This window comes from Acinonyx jubatus, chromosome A2, assembly GCF_027475565.1.
Source record: "Acinonyx jubatus isolate Ajub_Pintada_27869175 chromosome A2, VMU_Ajub_asm_v1.0, whole genome shotgun sequence".
Lineage (NCBI taxonomy): Eukaryota > Metazoa > Chordata > Mammalia > Carnivora > Felidae > Acinonyx > Acinonyx jubatus.
The window spans coordinates 141,269,644-141,287,054 of record NC_069383.1 but is presented as its reverse complement, the minus strand read 5'-3'; the positions used below and the strand labels follow the sequence as shown (position 1 = coordinate 141,287,054).

At 37.6% G+C, this 17,411-nt stretch overlaps 1 protein-coding gene across 8 annotated transcripts in view; it reads right to left on the bottom strand.

Moving 5' to 3' along the window:
• TASOR (transcription activation suppressor) overlaps positions 1–11,488 on the bottom strand; it is a 50,300-nt gene extending 38,812 nt beyond the window's left edge. For 6 of the 8 annotated variants that reach the window (XM_027039025.2, XM_027039021.2, XM_027039027.2 and 3 more), the window contains exons 1-5: positions 10,880–11,487; positions 2,823–2,968; positions 1,564–1,656; positions 823–895; positions 288–379 (exon numbers count right to left, since the gene is read on the bottom strand). In XM_027039025.2, coding sequence (XP_026894826.1) covers positions 288–379; positions 823–895; positions 1,564–1,656; positions 2,823–2,968; positions 10,880–11,207 — 732 coding nt within the window. In that variant the 5' untranslated portion in view covers positions 11,208–11,487. Of the gene's footprint in view, positions 1–287; positions 380–822; positions 896–1,563; positions 1,657–2,822; positions 2,969–10,879 lie in introns of all 8 variants that reach the window. The other 2 variants (XM_027039023.2, XM_027039026.2) reach the window with 1 other exon arrangement.
• Between the last annotated feature and the right edge of the window lie 5,923 nt (positions 11,489–17,411).

Here is a 17,411-nt window from a genome sequence, read left to right as displayed (position 1 = left end):
CGGACGCTCAACCGACTGAGCCACCCAGGCTCCCCAAGGAAATAAAAATTTTATTCACAACACTGTTCATTAGCCTAAATGACATTACCAGTTGTATTACCTCTTCATTCTTTTCTTTGGAAAGGAAGTCAAATAGATTAAAGATGGCAAACCACTCTTCAAAGTATGTTTATCTACTAAATAAAGCAAGCATCAATTTTAATTTAATCAAACTCCTAAAGACAGAGCCAACTAAAATCCAAACCAAATGCTGTCTTTGATATATGAAATGTAAAAGTTAAAATTACCTTCATTATTTTAAAAATAACAACATCGCCCACTGCCCCAGCTTCCAAAGGGTTAGCTTGTAATAAATCAGCATACTTAGAAAGATAGATACCTAGTAAAGAGGGAAAAATTAAAGAATTTGAATAAGGGCACAAATACTAAAAAGAAAATTCAAACATTTAATCTAATGATGAGAGAAAAAGTATGACAACTTAAAAAAAAATGTAATGGCAGAAAAGACAGTGGATATTAATCCAAAGCAAAACAAACAAAAACAAAACCTAACCACAAAACAACAACAAAACCTGTGAAACTATCCAAATTTCTCAAAATCACCAGGACTGAGTTAAAAAAATAATAATCTTTGATCAATTTGAAGTATGCAAATCAGAAACAAAGGGTAAAACTGGTTTTACGCTGCATAACCTCAAACTATCCTCCTTTTTCTGAGAACGTGACAAAGCAAACATGAATTTAATTATAAGGACTGCAACAAAATTAAACATGTTTAAGTGGCAACTTAATAATAGATAAATGAAAAAAAAAAAAGATTACCCATGGAAGGACTGCCAAGAATGGTTATTTTGGACTGGCCCACCTGTAATCCTTTTTCACATATGCTTTGCACCTAAATAAACAAAACACTTCATCTTGCGATCATAATACATTTAAAACATGAAAAGATAATTTATAAACTTGTTTTAAATAAAATACAAGCTCCTAAACCCTATAAGTTCTACATTATAGAAATTTTATACACATGACAATTTATGACTAAATATCAATGTGAAACTGGCTTATGCTTCCAATGTAACCATAGCAGATATCCATTTTTGTTTATACTAGGTGTGACAGATACTCAGAATTCATGCCACTCGTATATACAAACATTCCCTTTTAAAGAGAATTAGAACTGGCAAAACATTTAAAGAAAAAGTAACTCCACCTACACAACTTTAATTAAAGGAGACAAAACAGCTCCTAGTACATATAATCAACAATACAGAAGATAATCTACTTTAATAAAGAGAAAATTATTATCAAGCACATCCTAGGCAAAGGAAATAGGCTTGGTCAGAGAAAAAATAAGCACATTTGAAAAATAAATTACATAACAATGAAATATCTTGCCCTACTAAATCATTTCTTCCACATATATATCCATTTACACATATCATTTATAGTAAAATGTAAAACATTAGTTTATAATTACCAAGTGTATTGTTCACACTGAAAAATTACTCACTTACAGTGGAAACATCCTCAAATTGTTTTTTATAAAAGGAGTTCACACACCTGATATCGATCAACCATAAGAAATGCATAGGATTCCGAAAGTTCTTTATCCAAACGACCATCAAACTTCAGTTCTCTTCGCTTTTCGGTGAACTAAATAAAATAAAATCTGTAATAACTCCTTAGCATGTGATTACGTCTTTCAAGGTAATAGCTTCAGGAATTTTATTTCTAAGAAATCCCAAAAGTAACCAAAGCAGAAATGATCTTTTCTCTCCCTATAATTTCCATGCTTCGATTAATTTTTACCCCATTATAACTAGCTCTTTATACCTTGTAATAATCAAATAAACATCTAATATCTATGAATTTTAACTAAATGTCTACTAAAATTTTGCCATATTCCAACTCTCCCACAGATTTTTAAGTTAATAGTTACCTTTGGATCTCTCATTTTACATAACATGGTACACTGCATAAAGTAGGTGGTTTAATAAATCTCTGCGGAATGGCCAACTTCTGGACTATAAACTCAATCAGGACAAGGAAAAATGTTTTCTTTATAACTACATTCTCAATGCCAAGTACATAAGATGTACTCCATATATATTTCCTGGATAAAAGTGACATCCTCTAAGTATAACTCAACTGCAAGTCACCCAAACTGCTTTTACTTTTAGATACAAGCAAATGGATATACATTCAAAATATGGAACATACATCTAAGAGATTTATATGCAGTATTCAGGCCATTACTGATGTTCAGTAATTAAAGAATTATTAGACAAAATTTTCATATAAAGTTAATAAATAACCCCTATCACACCCTAAAATCACATCAAACTATCAAGGTTTTAATTTTCTCAAGTAGCCAGTAACTTCAGGGATTCCTTCGAAGTTCAATTCTGGTAGCACTGGGTTGACCACTTTACAAAAGTACAAAATTAATAGTAGTTCATGTGCATTAGAAAGCAACAAACACAAAATATTTCTAAACATCTCATTTGTATTACTGCAGAATTCCTCATTCTGGCTTTTCCTAAAAACGTTTATAATCTACATGAAACTTAAATTTACTATCTTACATACTTAACTATTCCCCTTTGTTTACATTTTTTTTTTTTAAGTTTTATTTATTGGGTGCCTGCATGGCTCAAACTCACGAACCGTGAGATCATGAACTGAAGTCAGACACTTAAACTGAATGAGCCACCCAGGTTCTCCCAAAACTAGCATTTTAAAGAAAAGGAACATAAAACAACTTCCAGGCTATTAACTGGTTATGAAGAATCTTACAATAAGTACTATTTAAAACTTACCTCCTTTTCCAAAAGTTCATTATGTATCAAGCAAGCACGTTTGTAGTTAAAATTTGTTACTGAGGTTGGTTCAAGGTAAGATGAATGGAGAATATTTAGAACGTCTTCAAATTCTCGAGAGCCTGGAGTTAATGGCTGAAAAAGTGCTAAAACAAAACAAAACAAACATTAATTTTAAGACTATTCCTTCTTAAGCGTAATTTCTTAAACTTTTGTGGGCTTACTATAACTTTTAAATAAGGTTGAAATAAGGCATCAAGGCTAATTTTGTGATATTCTAAAGAAACACATATTAACGGAGAGAAAATAAAAATCAATTGCCTACATTGTTCAGTTCCTTCAGCAATAAGTATCTGGCCGTTACACATGCATGAGCAGGTTACAATTTTGCAAACCTTAAGAATGTTACATCAGGCAACTTTAATTGCATAAAGACTCTCATAAGAAAGAATCTGTGCATAAGCTCAACTTGTCTCCACTCCTTTTTTATGTTACACTGAAATAGGTCTAGGACCATTTACTTGAGCAAACTAAATGCTTACAGCATAAATGAATGCATAAAAACATTTAAGATACTTATGTATCTATATAATAAAACTACCCTACCTGGTTTTTAGTACTAACATTAGAATAAAATACACTGCATCCATTGGCTTCTTGTATTACCAATACAAAGTAGTGGGACATTATGAAAGCTTAGTGAAATGGAAAGATGTAGAGCTCTGGAGTGAAGCATGGACACAAATATCAGATCTAGCATTTACTAGCTTTGTGGAAGTCCCTGGGTAAATCAATTCACTTAACCAAAAATAAGCTCAGTTCTCCTACCTGTAAGAATTCATTCCAGCTATCCTAATAACCACTAAATTCTACATGCCACACATGATACAATACACAGAAAAAGCTCTAAGCACAACATCTGTTGTTCAAGTAAGACAATAAAAGTTTTTACTCCCCACACCTACAACTATTCCACAACCCATTTAATTTTTAAAATACTTAAATATCCACTTGTTCTTAGACCAGTGGATTACTGGTCTAATAATTTCAAATTTCCACTTCATGCATGAAATAGTTTAACTTAATAATAAATTTCAAGAATCTATGTACATAAAATTTCCCCAAGCCAAAAAAGGAACTACTTATATTTCACTGTATATAGAAGTATTCATTCATAGAACTTGGTTATACTGTGTTACCTTAATTTCTTTTGAGGTACTATTTCTAAAGAGTCAATAAATTTCACGGTCAAAATACTTTTAGGCTACTACTAAAAATTGTACGTACTCTTAACAGTACTAGACAGCAAATAAGATATTTTCACCGTATTTTCTAAACATACTATTAGGCTTTAAAGGACATGTCAAATGACATATCCATCCATCCCTTCACCAAACCATGTATATTATTACAAAAGTGTCTGTAAAACTGTAACGTGTATAAATGTGTATATCGATGACAAAATGTGTATATACGGTGCCCACTACCTTGGGATCGCACACTAAAATAAAGAAATAAAGCCAACATAGTTATAATGCAATGAAGACACTGACTAGGGTTAATCAGAAAAAAAAAAAAAAAAAACCTCAAATAGAACAATTAAACACAAAGTGTCCTATAATCAAATTTGTAGCAGATGAATACATTCAATAATCTACTGTTGTAACCTCCCCGAGAGCCAGAACCATATGTGCTTTATTACTCTACCTTTATCATATGCCAGTAGCTAGAACTGTGAGCACTGGACCCAAGTAAGTTGAATAAGTAAGTTCGTAAAGAAAGTGAGAATAAACTTTCTCAATGATTTTTATACTGAGGGGTGCCTGGGTGGCTTAGTTGGTTAAACAGCTGACTTTGGCTCAGGTCATGATCTCATTATTCATGAGTTCAAGCCCCACATCAGGCTCTCTGCTGGCAGCACCAAACCTGCTTCAGATTCTCTATCCTCCTCTTTGCCCCTCCCCCACTTGCATTCTCTTTCAAAATAAACTTAAAAAAAAGTTTATACTGAATACAAACATATTCTACACCTACCAAAGTATCATTGCTGTGTCATCTTAAGTCCCACAGATTCAATAATTCAGTAATATGTAAAACAAAATATAAGCTCTGAAATAAATCCTCTTAAGTCAAAATCAGTTTTACAGAATAGGAAAAAACATCTTTGTGACTGTCCCCAACTAAATTGGGAAAAACTTGGCAAGGAGAACAGCATGTATTTGGAATAGTCTTTATAGGCTTTCACATCCAAAATGGGTTAAGCATGATTTCAAAAATTGGGTTTTATGCACGATTCCTTTTTTTGTTGTTTCTAAGTGACTTCAGACATCTAAAATGCTCCTTCTGCAAAAGTGTCATGTGGCTTTAAACTTCTATGAAATCTTACAAGTCTACATAAAGCATTTTCCTTAGTTAAGCTGTCCCAACACTATTTTGACTATCAATCTAATCATATGGGGAAAATTTCATCATATAAGTTTATAGAGAAATTAACATTCCAATTATCAGAAAAGTACTTAACATTTGTTTCATTCCAAAGCAATGTCCTATAGTCATGTCAAGTGTCCTCAAGTAGACTGCCAGCGGGGGGAAAACATTCTTGTGAATGAAAATATAGAAAAAGATGCCTGTGTCCTAGTTATTTTATATATCAAATGATTCCATTGGCTTTACTAGTTAGGCCAAAGTTGTAATTTCTCTTTTTCCTCCCAGTTTTCATTTCTACAAAAATAAAATTATGCTGTTAACTCTTTTTAAGGATTTCAAGTCAAAGTGCTGGTAATCATAATTAGAAATTTAACAAGTTTTTGTTCTGAATGTACATTCCCTAGTGGCCTATTTTGTCCTTAATAATCCTCTTAACACTCCACATCCCTTGGTCAACATATCCTATCACTTCTCTTAAAGAAAACATGTATACATCATAATCTTAATTACAGGCCATTATTTGAGGCAATTAATAAACAACCCTGTGATTATCCAAATGGGGAACAGAACATTTTATATGATAATTATTTCACTTATGAAAAGTCAGTATCCAATATATTGTTTTCTGGATTCTGACAATTACTGAGTCTAACCACTAGTGGGTCATTATTACTATTTAGATAACTATACTAAGAGCTTTACATGAATGATCTCATTTAATCATTAAAACCATCCTACTTAGTTCAATTATACTCATTTCACAAATGAACCTGAGAGCTAACAGCCAATATGACCCAAGGTTACATAGTTGTGAATAACAGGGCAGGTAGGATTCAAATTCAGGCTGCCTAGCTCCAAATCTTATATCCTGAACTCTAAGTAGAAGATGTGTGTGTGTGTGTGTGTGTGTAAGAGCTGAAACTGATCATTACAGAACTGGGAGAATAAAATTGTTTCTTCATTTTAGACCAAGAAATCATATAGAACACTTAGACACAGAAAATTAGGTATTAAAGAAAAAGAACTTGATGTCCAGGATTATGCTCTTTCTACCCTCTTATGTGTCTCTTCTATCAAATCTCGTTTTTCTCATTTTAATAGAGCCAAAAGCCAACGTGCCCTTTTTAGGGTTCTAAAGGTTAACAGAAGTAACCATAGTTCCTCCACACACCGAGAAACACGATTTTGCTTATTTATAGGATTTCCATAACATACATGTCAGAAATGAGTTGATGTACATAATTTACAAGGTTTCCTTACGGACAAAATTGATAATAGATGTTTTATGGGACTGAAGAACAGATTTAAAAAGACATTAGGAGATTTATAATTCAGACAAGGAAAATGGATCACAAAATTAGAACTAGAATTCAGGTCTCCTGACTCCATACTATCCATACTATCATTAAATAATTTTTACTACTGGTAGCATACAAATATATATTGAATTTAATGTTCTATTTAAGCAGTTGGAATAGACATAAAATTTAAGTCATGCAACAGCTTTGTTCCTTTGTCAAAGTAACAATTTTCAATTACTTTTACCAATTTACTTAGTGTAAATGCCAATCTTTATGTTTGTATTACGATTTATGTATATATGTAAAACAAAAAACCCATCTATATATATGTAAAAATAAGCTAAACTTTTAAAAGATAGAGCACTATTATCAAAACATATAAATAGCCAATGTGAAATAAACATTCCAATTTAAAGTAACTAATTCATGGAAGAAAAGGAAATAGCCAAGAGTAGGCTGCAGATCATGTGTGTTCAATTCTCTGAATCCATCTCTCTGATGTCTAGCCATTTGTTCCTTCCAATAATTTATTTGAAAGATATTTTAAAAATCACTTTTCTCCAGTCTAATAAAATTGCTAAAGACATAATGCTTTAGGAATGGACGTTTCATCTCTAAATCAAGATTGAACACAATACAGAATTAAGAACGAATATGCTGGCAGAGAACTAGAGAAACAAGTACAAATATGACTAAAACTAAAAACTATTGACTTTTTCTGGCCGAGGGAATAGGTCAAAGAAAATTTTACTTACATTACTTAAAAGTGATACACACCTATCAAATGTTTTATGTGGATAACTGGATTCTGCCTATACTTCCCTGCTTACCTGTAAATAGGGAAATCTGTGGTACTTAGAACCCAGTCATTCATATACAACTACTGAAACACGATGCAAATTTCCTTAAAGGAAACTTTGCTCCAAGTCTTAAAAAAGACAACTGCAAATTCTGTGGGAAAAGATGGGTGCTGGGGAGGAGAATTAGCCATTAATTGTGCTAGCCTAGACCAGTATAGACGCAGGTGCATGAGAAGTTAGTCTTGTGTCCTACAGAAAAAAAACATTGACCAATAAACACTTTCCAGAAAGTGAATCATCACTACTTCATGTCCCAAGAACTTTGGAGGGAAAAGTTATATCAAATTGCCAATTTTAATTTACTTTTAATGACTTATAGTATTAGATTTTAGAGTAAAAGAAGGCAATAGAGAAACATCTACCGACAAAATCCAATTGTACAATTTGGTTAAATATAAGAAGTGCCTCTTTACACTATAGAAGAGCCCAGCCAATAAACAACACAACATACATCAAAGAGTAAAATTTTACCCTTCCAGTCAAGTTAGGTCATTTAATCTGTCACCACAGATTAAATGTGTTAATTTCATAATGAACATAATTTCTGAATCTCAAAATACCCCAGAGATGAAGACATACTAAATATATCTAAGTTTAACATTGGTTAAAAAATTTAATAGGTCAAATCAAAAGCTAACAAGAGCACTTATATTACAAAAAAAGAAGTCTTGCTACAGTTTGTGTAATGATAAGTACTGTACACCTAAATTCAAATTCCAAGTTCAAGTTGGAATTTGTGTGACCTTGGGCAAGTTATTTAACTTTTCAATACTTCGGTTTCCTCATCTGTAAAATGGGAATAGTACCTACTACATAGAATTTGGTCCACACATGTAAACTGCCTTAAACAATGCCCACAACTTACTAAGCACTATAAAGTGTTTGCCACTACCATTAATTAGAATGGCAGTATTCTGCATGTTATGCTACTGTCAAGACAAGGAAACGAACTTTGAGTCAGCAAGCTATACTCACATATATCTGAGGCACCATAATCAAGTCATGTTAAGTTTCACTGGAAACGCACAGTCACAAGCACAGGTCTGCCATATTAAAATATGAATGCAACAGAATCTTTGATACTGGAAGGTTCAGAGGGATCTCCTGAAAATGATTTAATAGTCATGATAAAAGACTCCTGTGACCACAACTAGTATCTAGCCACATCCTATACATAAAGTGATACCTTTCAAGCCTTTCAAGAGGCAAAGATGTGGGGATGAAGTGCGAAATTAACAGTACCTGCTATACCATTTCTAATAAAACTTTCTTTTTAAAATAATGAAAAGTTGAATTTTTCTATTAAATTCTATCACCAAGCACTAACTTATTTCAGTTTGGATAGGATAAAGTCCATGGTGGTAAAATACCTGCTTATTTAAGTTTTAAAAGCTCTAGTTAAGTCGTTATTGAATTATTTGAACAGCTGCTGCTTAGTGCATCAATTATTTTCACTAAATATGAAGAAAGTCCAGTGTGTTTTATTTTCCTTAGCTATAACTTCCCCAAGGTTGACAACCTTTTGCCTCTACATGAAAATGGAAAACAAATTTTCCCCATGGAGCATCAGACTCCGGGGAGAAAACAGCTAGATTTTATATTTCCTAATTCCTCAATTATTTCCACTTTTAGTGTGTTCAAATAAAGTTCTATTTTACAGCAACCTCTGGATTTACCTAATTAAAAAAAATACATGTAAACTGTGCCTTTTAACATTTCCTGGTGACTTCCCTCATTTCAAACCAAACTATGAGGCTTTCTACACCAATATTCTGGTCCTATCAAAAGTTTTAAAAGATGGTACATCCATTGTTTATGGTGTAACATAAACCATATTCTTGGGCACTTAAAAATGAAAGAAAAAAGGAAAGAAAAGAAAGAAATAGAGGAAAAAGAGAAAAATGGACTTCAAAATTTTATCAAGCTAGGAACAAGAGAAAAGTTCAATCTCCTACCTCATAAACCAGAGGCCACGTGAATGTACTTCCAACCTATTCTCTAGCAATTGATTAATTTGGGAAGAACACCTAACTTTCCTCATATAGGCTGTACCATGCATCTTGACTAAATAAACCAAAATAATGGACAGCCTTGACCTTTACAAATATCCCCTTGAACTCTAAAATACATTACATTAATTCACCTAAAAGATATTTCTAGAAACATTCCTCATGCTAGTGGGCAAAAGGTAACTTCATCTTTGTCAACATGGTTTCTGACACCAAGGATTTCCTTGGTTTTCTCATCCAAAAAGAAATTAAGTTTGATTTTATTTGTATCTTCCTGATACAAGGCTCTAACAATTTCAGTTGTGCAAACGGGAGGTGGTTAAGCACATGGAAAAAAGAAGCACATGCTTCAATCAAGATTCCAAGTCTACTAAGACTTTAATTACAAATAAAAAAGCATTCTGCAAATAAAAAATTCCTGTTATTTCCCAAAGTAAATCATGAAAACCTGAACTATGAGGTAAAACAAAAAGAGACTTTAAGTTGACTAAGTCCAAATCACTGGAGAGTCAAAAACAGTGTAATAGAAAACCATAATACTACTTTTGATCTCCATTAGAAATGTGTCCCAATATAGCATTGTTTTAAAAACGTAAAAGTAGTTCATGTAACTATTCCCATATTGGTTCCAAAAAGTAGACTGGCCTTAAAAAAACCAAAAAACAAGTGACTGGCCTTAAAAAAACCAAAAAACCAACTTAAGTTCTCTCATCTGCAAGATCAAGTTGGTGACTCTTGGGCATAAGCTAACTTCTATTTTTTCCATAGGGAAATTACTGCACCAAGAACCTACCTTCCCATTCTTCTCAAATACAAGAGAAAACATACCAAAGTTTGGATTTAAAGAGAGACCTATTTTAATCTAACGCTTGAACAAGAGGGGAAAAATCTACATGGAAATGAAGTGTGATGGAAGACAGCAGTGTGCATGGATCACATCTAATGGAGATTTCTAAACAAGGGGAGACGCTGACATCGAGCAAATTTCAAGTAGACACTTCTAGCTGAAGAATTTCCATAGGGAGAAGCACTTGTGGTCCTCTGAATGCAATGGCCTTGGAGAAAGCCCCAGAATCCACGGCCACGGGCTATTTCCAGAGTGAGACTTGTCAGAAGCATCCTGAGGAGGACACACCAGCTTCTGTGCCTTCAGGGGTTGGGAGGGAGGGGCGCCGAGCACCATCTTTCCTCTCTGGGAGCTGCAGCCTTACGGACAAGCTTCAAACCTGAGCTACTTCCAACTTCCACGGGGAGAGGGGGAGCAGGGGAGCGTGGTTCCACCGCTTTCCTCTCGCACCAGGCGCAGCAGCTGGGTGGCCGTGGCAGTGAGGGGAGAGGCGGCTGGCGCTGCATGCGTGTTTACGTGTCTCGGATGGGTGTGGGAAGAGGAGACAGAGAGGTTCTAATGAAAAGATGGAGGGGAGAGAGAAAGAGGGGTTGGGGGAGAGGGGAAGCACCACCTTTCTTTTCTCTGCTCTTCCTGGGGATCTGAAAACTCCTCCTAACGGGTCTTTCGGGCTCTTCGGGGCCTTTGGGCACAGCGGCCGCGCCCGCCTCAGACGAGTCCTGAGTCTGCTCGTGGCTGACGCTCGGGGCGGCCGAGGCCGCTGCTGTCTCCTCAGGCCCGGCGCCGCCGCCGGGCTCCGCGATGCTGAGGCCGCCGCCGCCATTTTGTGGGGAGGACTCAAGCTCCGGAAGCGCCTGCTTCATCTCGTCGTCCCCGCCGCCGCCACTTTCCCAGCTCGCGTCCGTCGGCGGAGAGGCCTCCGTCTCCCCAGCAGTCGCCATCGCGCCGGCGTGAAGAGCTCCGGGAAGCTTCTGCCGGCAAGGTCGGCGGGGGTGGGGGGAAGGGGCGACGGGCCGGCCTCGCTGCCGAGCTGCTCTCAGCCCACCCACCCCCTTCCCCCCGTGGCCGCGGACCCCGGTCCCGACCCAACAGCCTCTCCGGGGCCCCAACGCCGGCGCCCCAACCGTGCCGCCCGCCCTAGGAGCCGCTCCTCGCTCGGGCAGTTCTTCTGCCGGCCCCCGCCACTCAACGTGCTGGCGTCGGGGCCGGGAGGGGGCGGGGCCGTCGCGGGCCTCTCCGCCAATGGGGGCGCGGTGCCCGCCTCCGCGGGTGCGGATAGACAGCGCTGGGGGGCGGAGCCTCGGGGCGCCCGAGCCCGCCAAAAGGGGCGACCGCAACGCCCTGCGAATACCTCGACGCCGCGGACCGCTGCGGGGTGGACAGGGCTTAAGGCGAGCTGCGAGTTCTCGGACCGCGCCTAGCCAGCGCCGCAGGCGAGGAAGGCGCGCCTGATAGGTCCCGTGAGCTCAGGCGTCGCCTGTCTTAGCGAGATAACGGCCCTTCTCCCAGCACGAGTTCCCTCAGCCAAAACAGGATTCAAGCAGTGGATGCTGGATGAACCCGGCTTTGTGAAGTATTTGCGTGCATAGATAGACCTGGAGAGAGGAGATAAGACAGTGGTCTGACGACGACGACAGCCTGAAAGCCTCTGGGCCCAGTGATCTGCCTTGACCACCGGATCTGCATCTTTACAATATATTACTCCCCGCATCCCTTTTTATCTTAAAGCGTTAGAACCAGTGACACGCCTCCAGCCAGCAGACAATACTTGAGACCCTTTAATGCATCCCTTTTTATCTTAAAGCGTTAGAACCAGTGACGCGCCTCCAGCCAGCAGACAATACCTGAGACCCTTTAATGTGACTTCACAGCCTAGTGTTAACCGGATTTGGTTCTGGGGAGCTTGAAGGGAGGGGGACTGCTGGCTTTTAGACTTTTCTTCTTTGGTGTTTTCGGTTTTCCTGTATTGAGTATATATTAAAGAAAAATACAAAAGTTTGCAGCCACATTAAAAAATATACAGCAGGTGGTCGCTCTCCTTTAAAACAATTTGACCGTCAAGTGGAAGGCAGTTTAAATACTTTATGCTAACTAGATGAAAATTACCACCATGAGTTATCTTGAGTACAGTCAGTATTTACAGGGTGCTTTCTGTATACCAGGCACTTTATCTCTATTGAATCTTCACAACAACAGGTATCAAGAACACACTATTTTACACAATTTAAAAAGCGTTGCAAGACATTGAGCAATTTAAGTTAATAAAATCAGAATTTGAAGGCAGGTCTATTTAACTCCGACATAGAGTGCTTGCACTTCACTGCTTCTGTAAGACTTAATCTTCACAGCAATCCCGCACCTTTATGAATTTTATGGATGAAGAAATGAGGATACTTTGCTCAGAGTCTCCAAGCAGCAGGGTCAGAATTGGGACCATATCTCCATTTTCAAACTCCAACCGTCTCCCAAGCAGTTGGCTGACCAAACCTATAATTATAATAAAACCCTAGGCCTTGCCACATGGCTAGTACTTAAAGAACATTCCCAAGGGCAACAGGAAAGTTGGATTCCTGTGTCCAGTTAAATACCATCCCAGCCGATATTGAAAAGTTAATCATGCTTGCCCAATATATTTGCATCAGCTCAGTAAACCATAGGAAAGTGAGTTTAAAACAGTCACTCCTTTTAGTAAATAGTTAATGTAAAAACATTTTTAAATACTGATGAAAACATGTGGGGCTATGTTGAGACAAAACGCTACATTATTTTAAGTTAAAAGTAACCTTTAAACTTAGGGAAAGAGGCTTCACTTGATATAAATGAGGTTACAGAAGATCAGACTCAGATGTTGAGGTCTCCAGATGCCAACTGTCTTTTTTGTTGGTTCATTAAAGGCATCCCTGCAAGCTCATTTTTATCAGATCAAAAGATAAGTAGGAGCTAACTGCACACTGGTGCCATTACTCAACTAAGGCTTTCGGCATTTGCTCAGCAAAAGCCATTCTATTTGGAAAGTAGAAACCCTTAGGCTATATATAAGGCAAACGTGCTGGTGCTGGTTGTTGGTAATGAGTTACCTAAAACTAAGGCCAGAGAAACCATTAGTCTTCCACAGAGATTGAATCTTAAATTTTGTGAGATCAAAATTTTTTCCATTCCAAATTATTTAATTTTTTTTTTTTTTTTTTTAGAGAGTGCAAGCTGGGGAGGACGGGGCGGGGGGGGGGTGGAGAGAGAGAGAGAGAGAGAGAGAGAGAGAATCTTGAGCAGGTTCCATGCTCAGCATGGAATCTGACATGGGGCTTGATTCCACGACCCTGAGACCACAACCTGAGCCGAAATTAAGAGTTGGACACTCAACCTATTGAGCCACCTAGGTGCCCCTACATTTTTTTTAATGAATTTACTATTATATCTCATAAGGTAAAAAAAAAAAAAAAAGGAAGCTCTAACATAATCTTAACTATATATTCAGTTATTGTACATAGCAAAAATATTTAGGTTTAGCTGGGTCACATTACTAATATTCAATATTAAAAATACTTTTTAATTGCTTATTGGGAGCTAAGCACTGCTATGTGATGAGGCTATAACTCTGAAGCAAATGGACGTGGTTACCTCCTTCAAGTTTACAAATCAGTGGGAATATATGTAAAATTAGGATCTATGGTGGTGACTAAGCAGAGACCTAAAGATGAAGTAAAGTTTCAGCTACAAGAAAGGGATAGAGGGGGCATAAATTGGCTAAATCCTACCTATCTCAGGAAAACTAACACAGTAAGATAGAGAGGCTATCCATATGTATATTTATGCATATAGATACCCAGTATATATATGTATATATATATATATTTGGTAAGGCAAGGCAGGGGAGGGAGAGAGGAAATGCAAGGGGATGAGCTACTACAGATGCACATGGTTCTAGAGTAAAGACTACCAAAGGTTAAAAGTATAAAACCTATGTTGCCCCCTATCCACAGTAATGAACAAAACAATAACACAAGGAACATTAGAGAACAATAGGAGACAGTATATAATTAAATATCCAGGGTGATAAAGGGCAAACAGACCTAGCCTTCCGTAGGCCGAGAATAAGCTATGACCCATATAAACTTAAAGGGACTTCAGAACATGAGATGGTGAGGTGAACCTGTGTTTGCTTCGGGCTTTCATAGAAATACTGTTGCTGTTCCCTACATTAGTTCTGCCTAAAACCACATTTGCTGAGTTACTGGAAAACAAACCTTCCCTTTTAATTGCTTGTTTGAGCTTCTGTAAACCTGCTTGGCATAATCGCGCTTCCCCATTTTCGGTCATCACATCCTGTTTGAACTAGATAGAAGGCTAATATTATAAACAACATGATTCATCATTCAACTACCTAGAGTCAGGCGCCATATTTCAAAAGCCTTTAGGACTGTTTGATTGGAGCCCGCCTTCTCCAACTGCCACCCTTTGCAATTCGATTGGTCGATGTAGCCTTTATAAGAAATTTCCTAAGCTTGTTCGGGGCCAGACTTTCTGGACCTGTTGTATTTCCCTGTCTGGCCTGGCCATAATAAACTTGTTTTGATCCTGTTTTTGCTGTCTGGAGTTCATAAGCGATCACGACCTACAACACAGGGGTGCTAGGTGGCCCAGTAGGGTGAACTCCTACCTGACTCTTGATTTTGGCTCAGGGCATGATTTCAGGATTGGTGGGATGGAGCCTGGTGTCAGGCTCTGCACTGACAACTCAGAGCCTGGAGCCTGCTTCGGATTCTGTGTCTCCCTCTCTCTCTCTCACTGTCCCTCCCTTGTTTGTGCTCTCTCTCTTAAAAATAAATAAATAAATAAATAAATAACCACATTCACATTTTAAAACTTGGAAACATAATAACCTACTTCAACTTCTCATTTTAAAAATAAAGAAAGACAGTGGCCCAAGATCACATTGCCAGCTAATAAGACTTAACATTTACTGTGCACTTTCTATGCATCAGGCACTGATATAAAAGTTTTACATGTATTGTTTCATTAATCCCCATGAAAAGCATTAATGTTATCCCTATTTTGCAGATAAAGTGAGGCAGAGTTGTTAATAACCAGTATATGCTAACTTCTTTTATCAGTGGTAAAATAAAGTCCAGATACAATTTCATCTTCCTTCCTCAAACAGTACTTTAGTTTTTAAAAATGTTTATTTATTTTTGAGAGACAGAGAGAGTGAACAGGGAAGGGGCAGAGAGAGAGAGAGAGAGACAGAGAATCCTAAGCAGGTTCCATGCTGTCAGCTCAGAGCCTGACAGATGCATAAACCTTTGTTCTAGCAATTTTACTTCTAGAAATTTATAGTACAGCTATACACATTCTCATTCAAAATGTTTATTTGGGCATATCTGTTGTTGTTTATAATGGGATATCAAGTGTTTGTAGTAGGAAAGGATTGGACACAACCTAAATATCTACCAATAGGATATATCCACACAATGGAATACTATGCAGCCACAACAAGGAATGAAGCACTGGCACATGTTACAACATGGATGCAACTTGAAGAAAACATTATGCTAAGTGAAAGAAGCCAGCGATGAAAGGCCACATATTGTATTGCATATCCATTCATGTGAATGTTCAGAATAGGCAAATCCATAGTAACAGAAAGCAGATTGGTGGTTACCAGAGGCTTGAAGGCGGGGGCGGGGGGGGGGGGGCAGGGTGGGTGCTGGGGAATGAAGACAAACTGCTAATGAGTATGGGATTTCTTTTGGGGGTAATGAAAATATTCTGAAATTAGATATGATGATAGTTGCACAACTCTGTGAATATACTAACAACCACTGAATTATACACTTTCTAAATTTTTATTTTTATTTTATTTAAAAAATTTTAAATGTTTATTTTTGAGAGAGTGAAGGGGGGGTGGGGCAGAGAAGAGGGAGAGGATGGAAAGCGGACTCTGTGTTGACAGCAGACAGCAGGATGTAGGGCTCTGACTCACAAACTGTGAAATCGTGACTTAGCCGACTGAGTTACCCAGGTGCCCCACTTTTTTAAAGTTTTCATTTATTTAAGTAATCTCTATACCCAACATGGGGCTCTAACTCATGACCCTGAGATCAAGAGTTACACACTCTTCTGACTGAGCCAGTCAGTTGCCTTGAAGTATACACTTTATTATTTTTTCGAATTATACACTTTACAAGGATGGATTTTGGGGTGCCTGGCTGGCTCAGTCCATGGAACATGCAACTCTTGATCCAGGGTCATGGGTTCAAGCCCCATGTTGGGCATAGAGCATACTTAAAAAATTGTTTTTTAAAAAGGATGGATTTTGTGACTTACGAATTATATTTCAATGGAAAAAAAAAAAATAGAGGACGTACTTATTCCCTGAGGACAGAGACTCCAAGCAGTGGAGACTTTCCTGTGCTGCTGGCTCTGATAAAGCAAACTGCCACGGGTTCTCCAGCTGCCAACACTTGAGAGCACTTAGAAGCAAATTCTTTCCTAGTGAGTCTCCAGGTGAGAATGAAGCCCAGCTGACATCATGATTTCAGCCTTGTGAGACCCAGGCACAGAAACCGGCTAAGCCATGCCCAGACTCTGTCTTACAGAAACTGTGAGATTAATACATGGGTATTGTTTTATGCCACTAAGTTTGTGGTAATTTTGTTATGCAGAAATGGAAAACTAACATAGAGGCTACAATATACTTGGTGTTTTCTAAGTGCTTTGCATATGTTAAGCTTATTCAATTTTCTCAACTTTATGAGGTAGGTACTTAAAACAATTCCCTTTTTGGAACGAAGTAGCTCATTAAGTGCTTAAAAAAAGCAAGGTACAGAACAGGATGGATAGAATGGTAGTAGCATTTGCACCAAAAAGGGGGAAATACAGTTAAGTATATGCACCTATTTGCGTAAAACTTTTGTGGAAAGCTACATGAGTAATTAGCAACATTGGTTTTCTATGGAAAGGGACTAGGTTCTGAAAGAAGTAGGAGACACTTCACACCCTCTCATACTTTAAAGCATATGAATGCATCCCTTACCCAAAAAATTATTTTTTCAAAAAGAAAGGGAAAGAAGGTATAGAAAAGCATGCTCAGAAGCTGTCATTGTCATTAGCAAGAGTAAAACTAGTATCTCAGTAATCATCCAGAA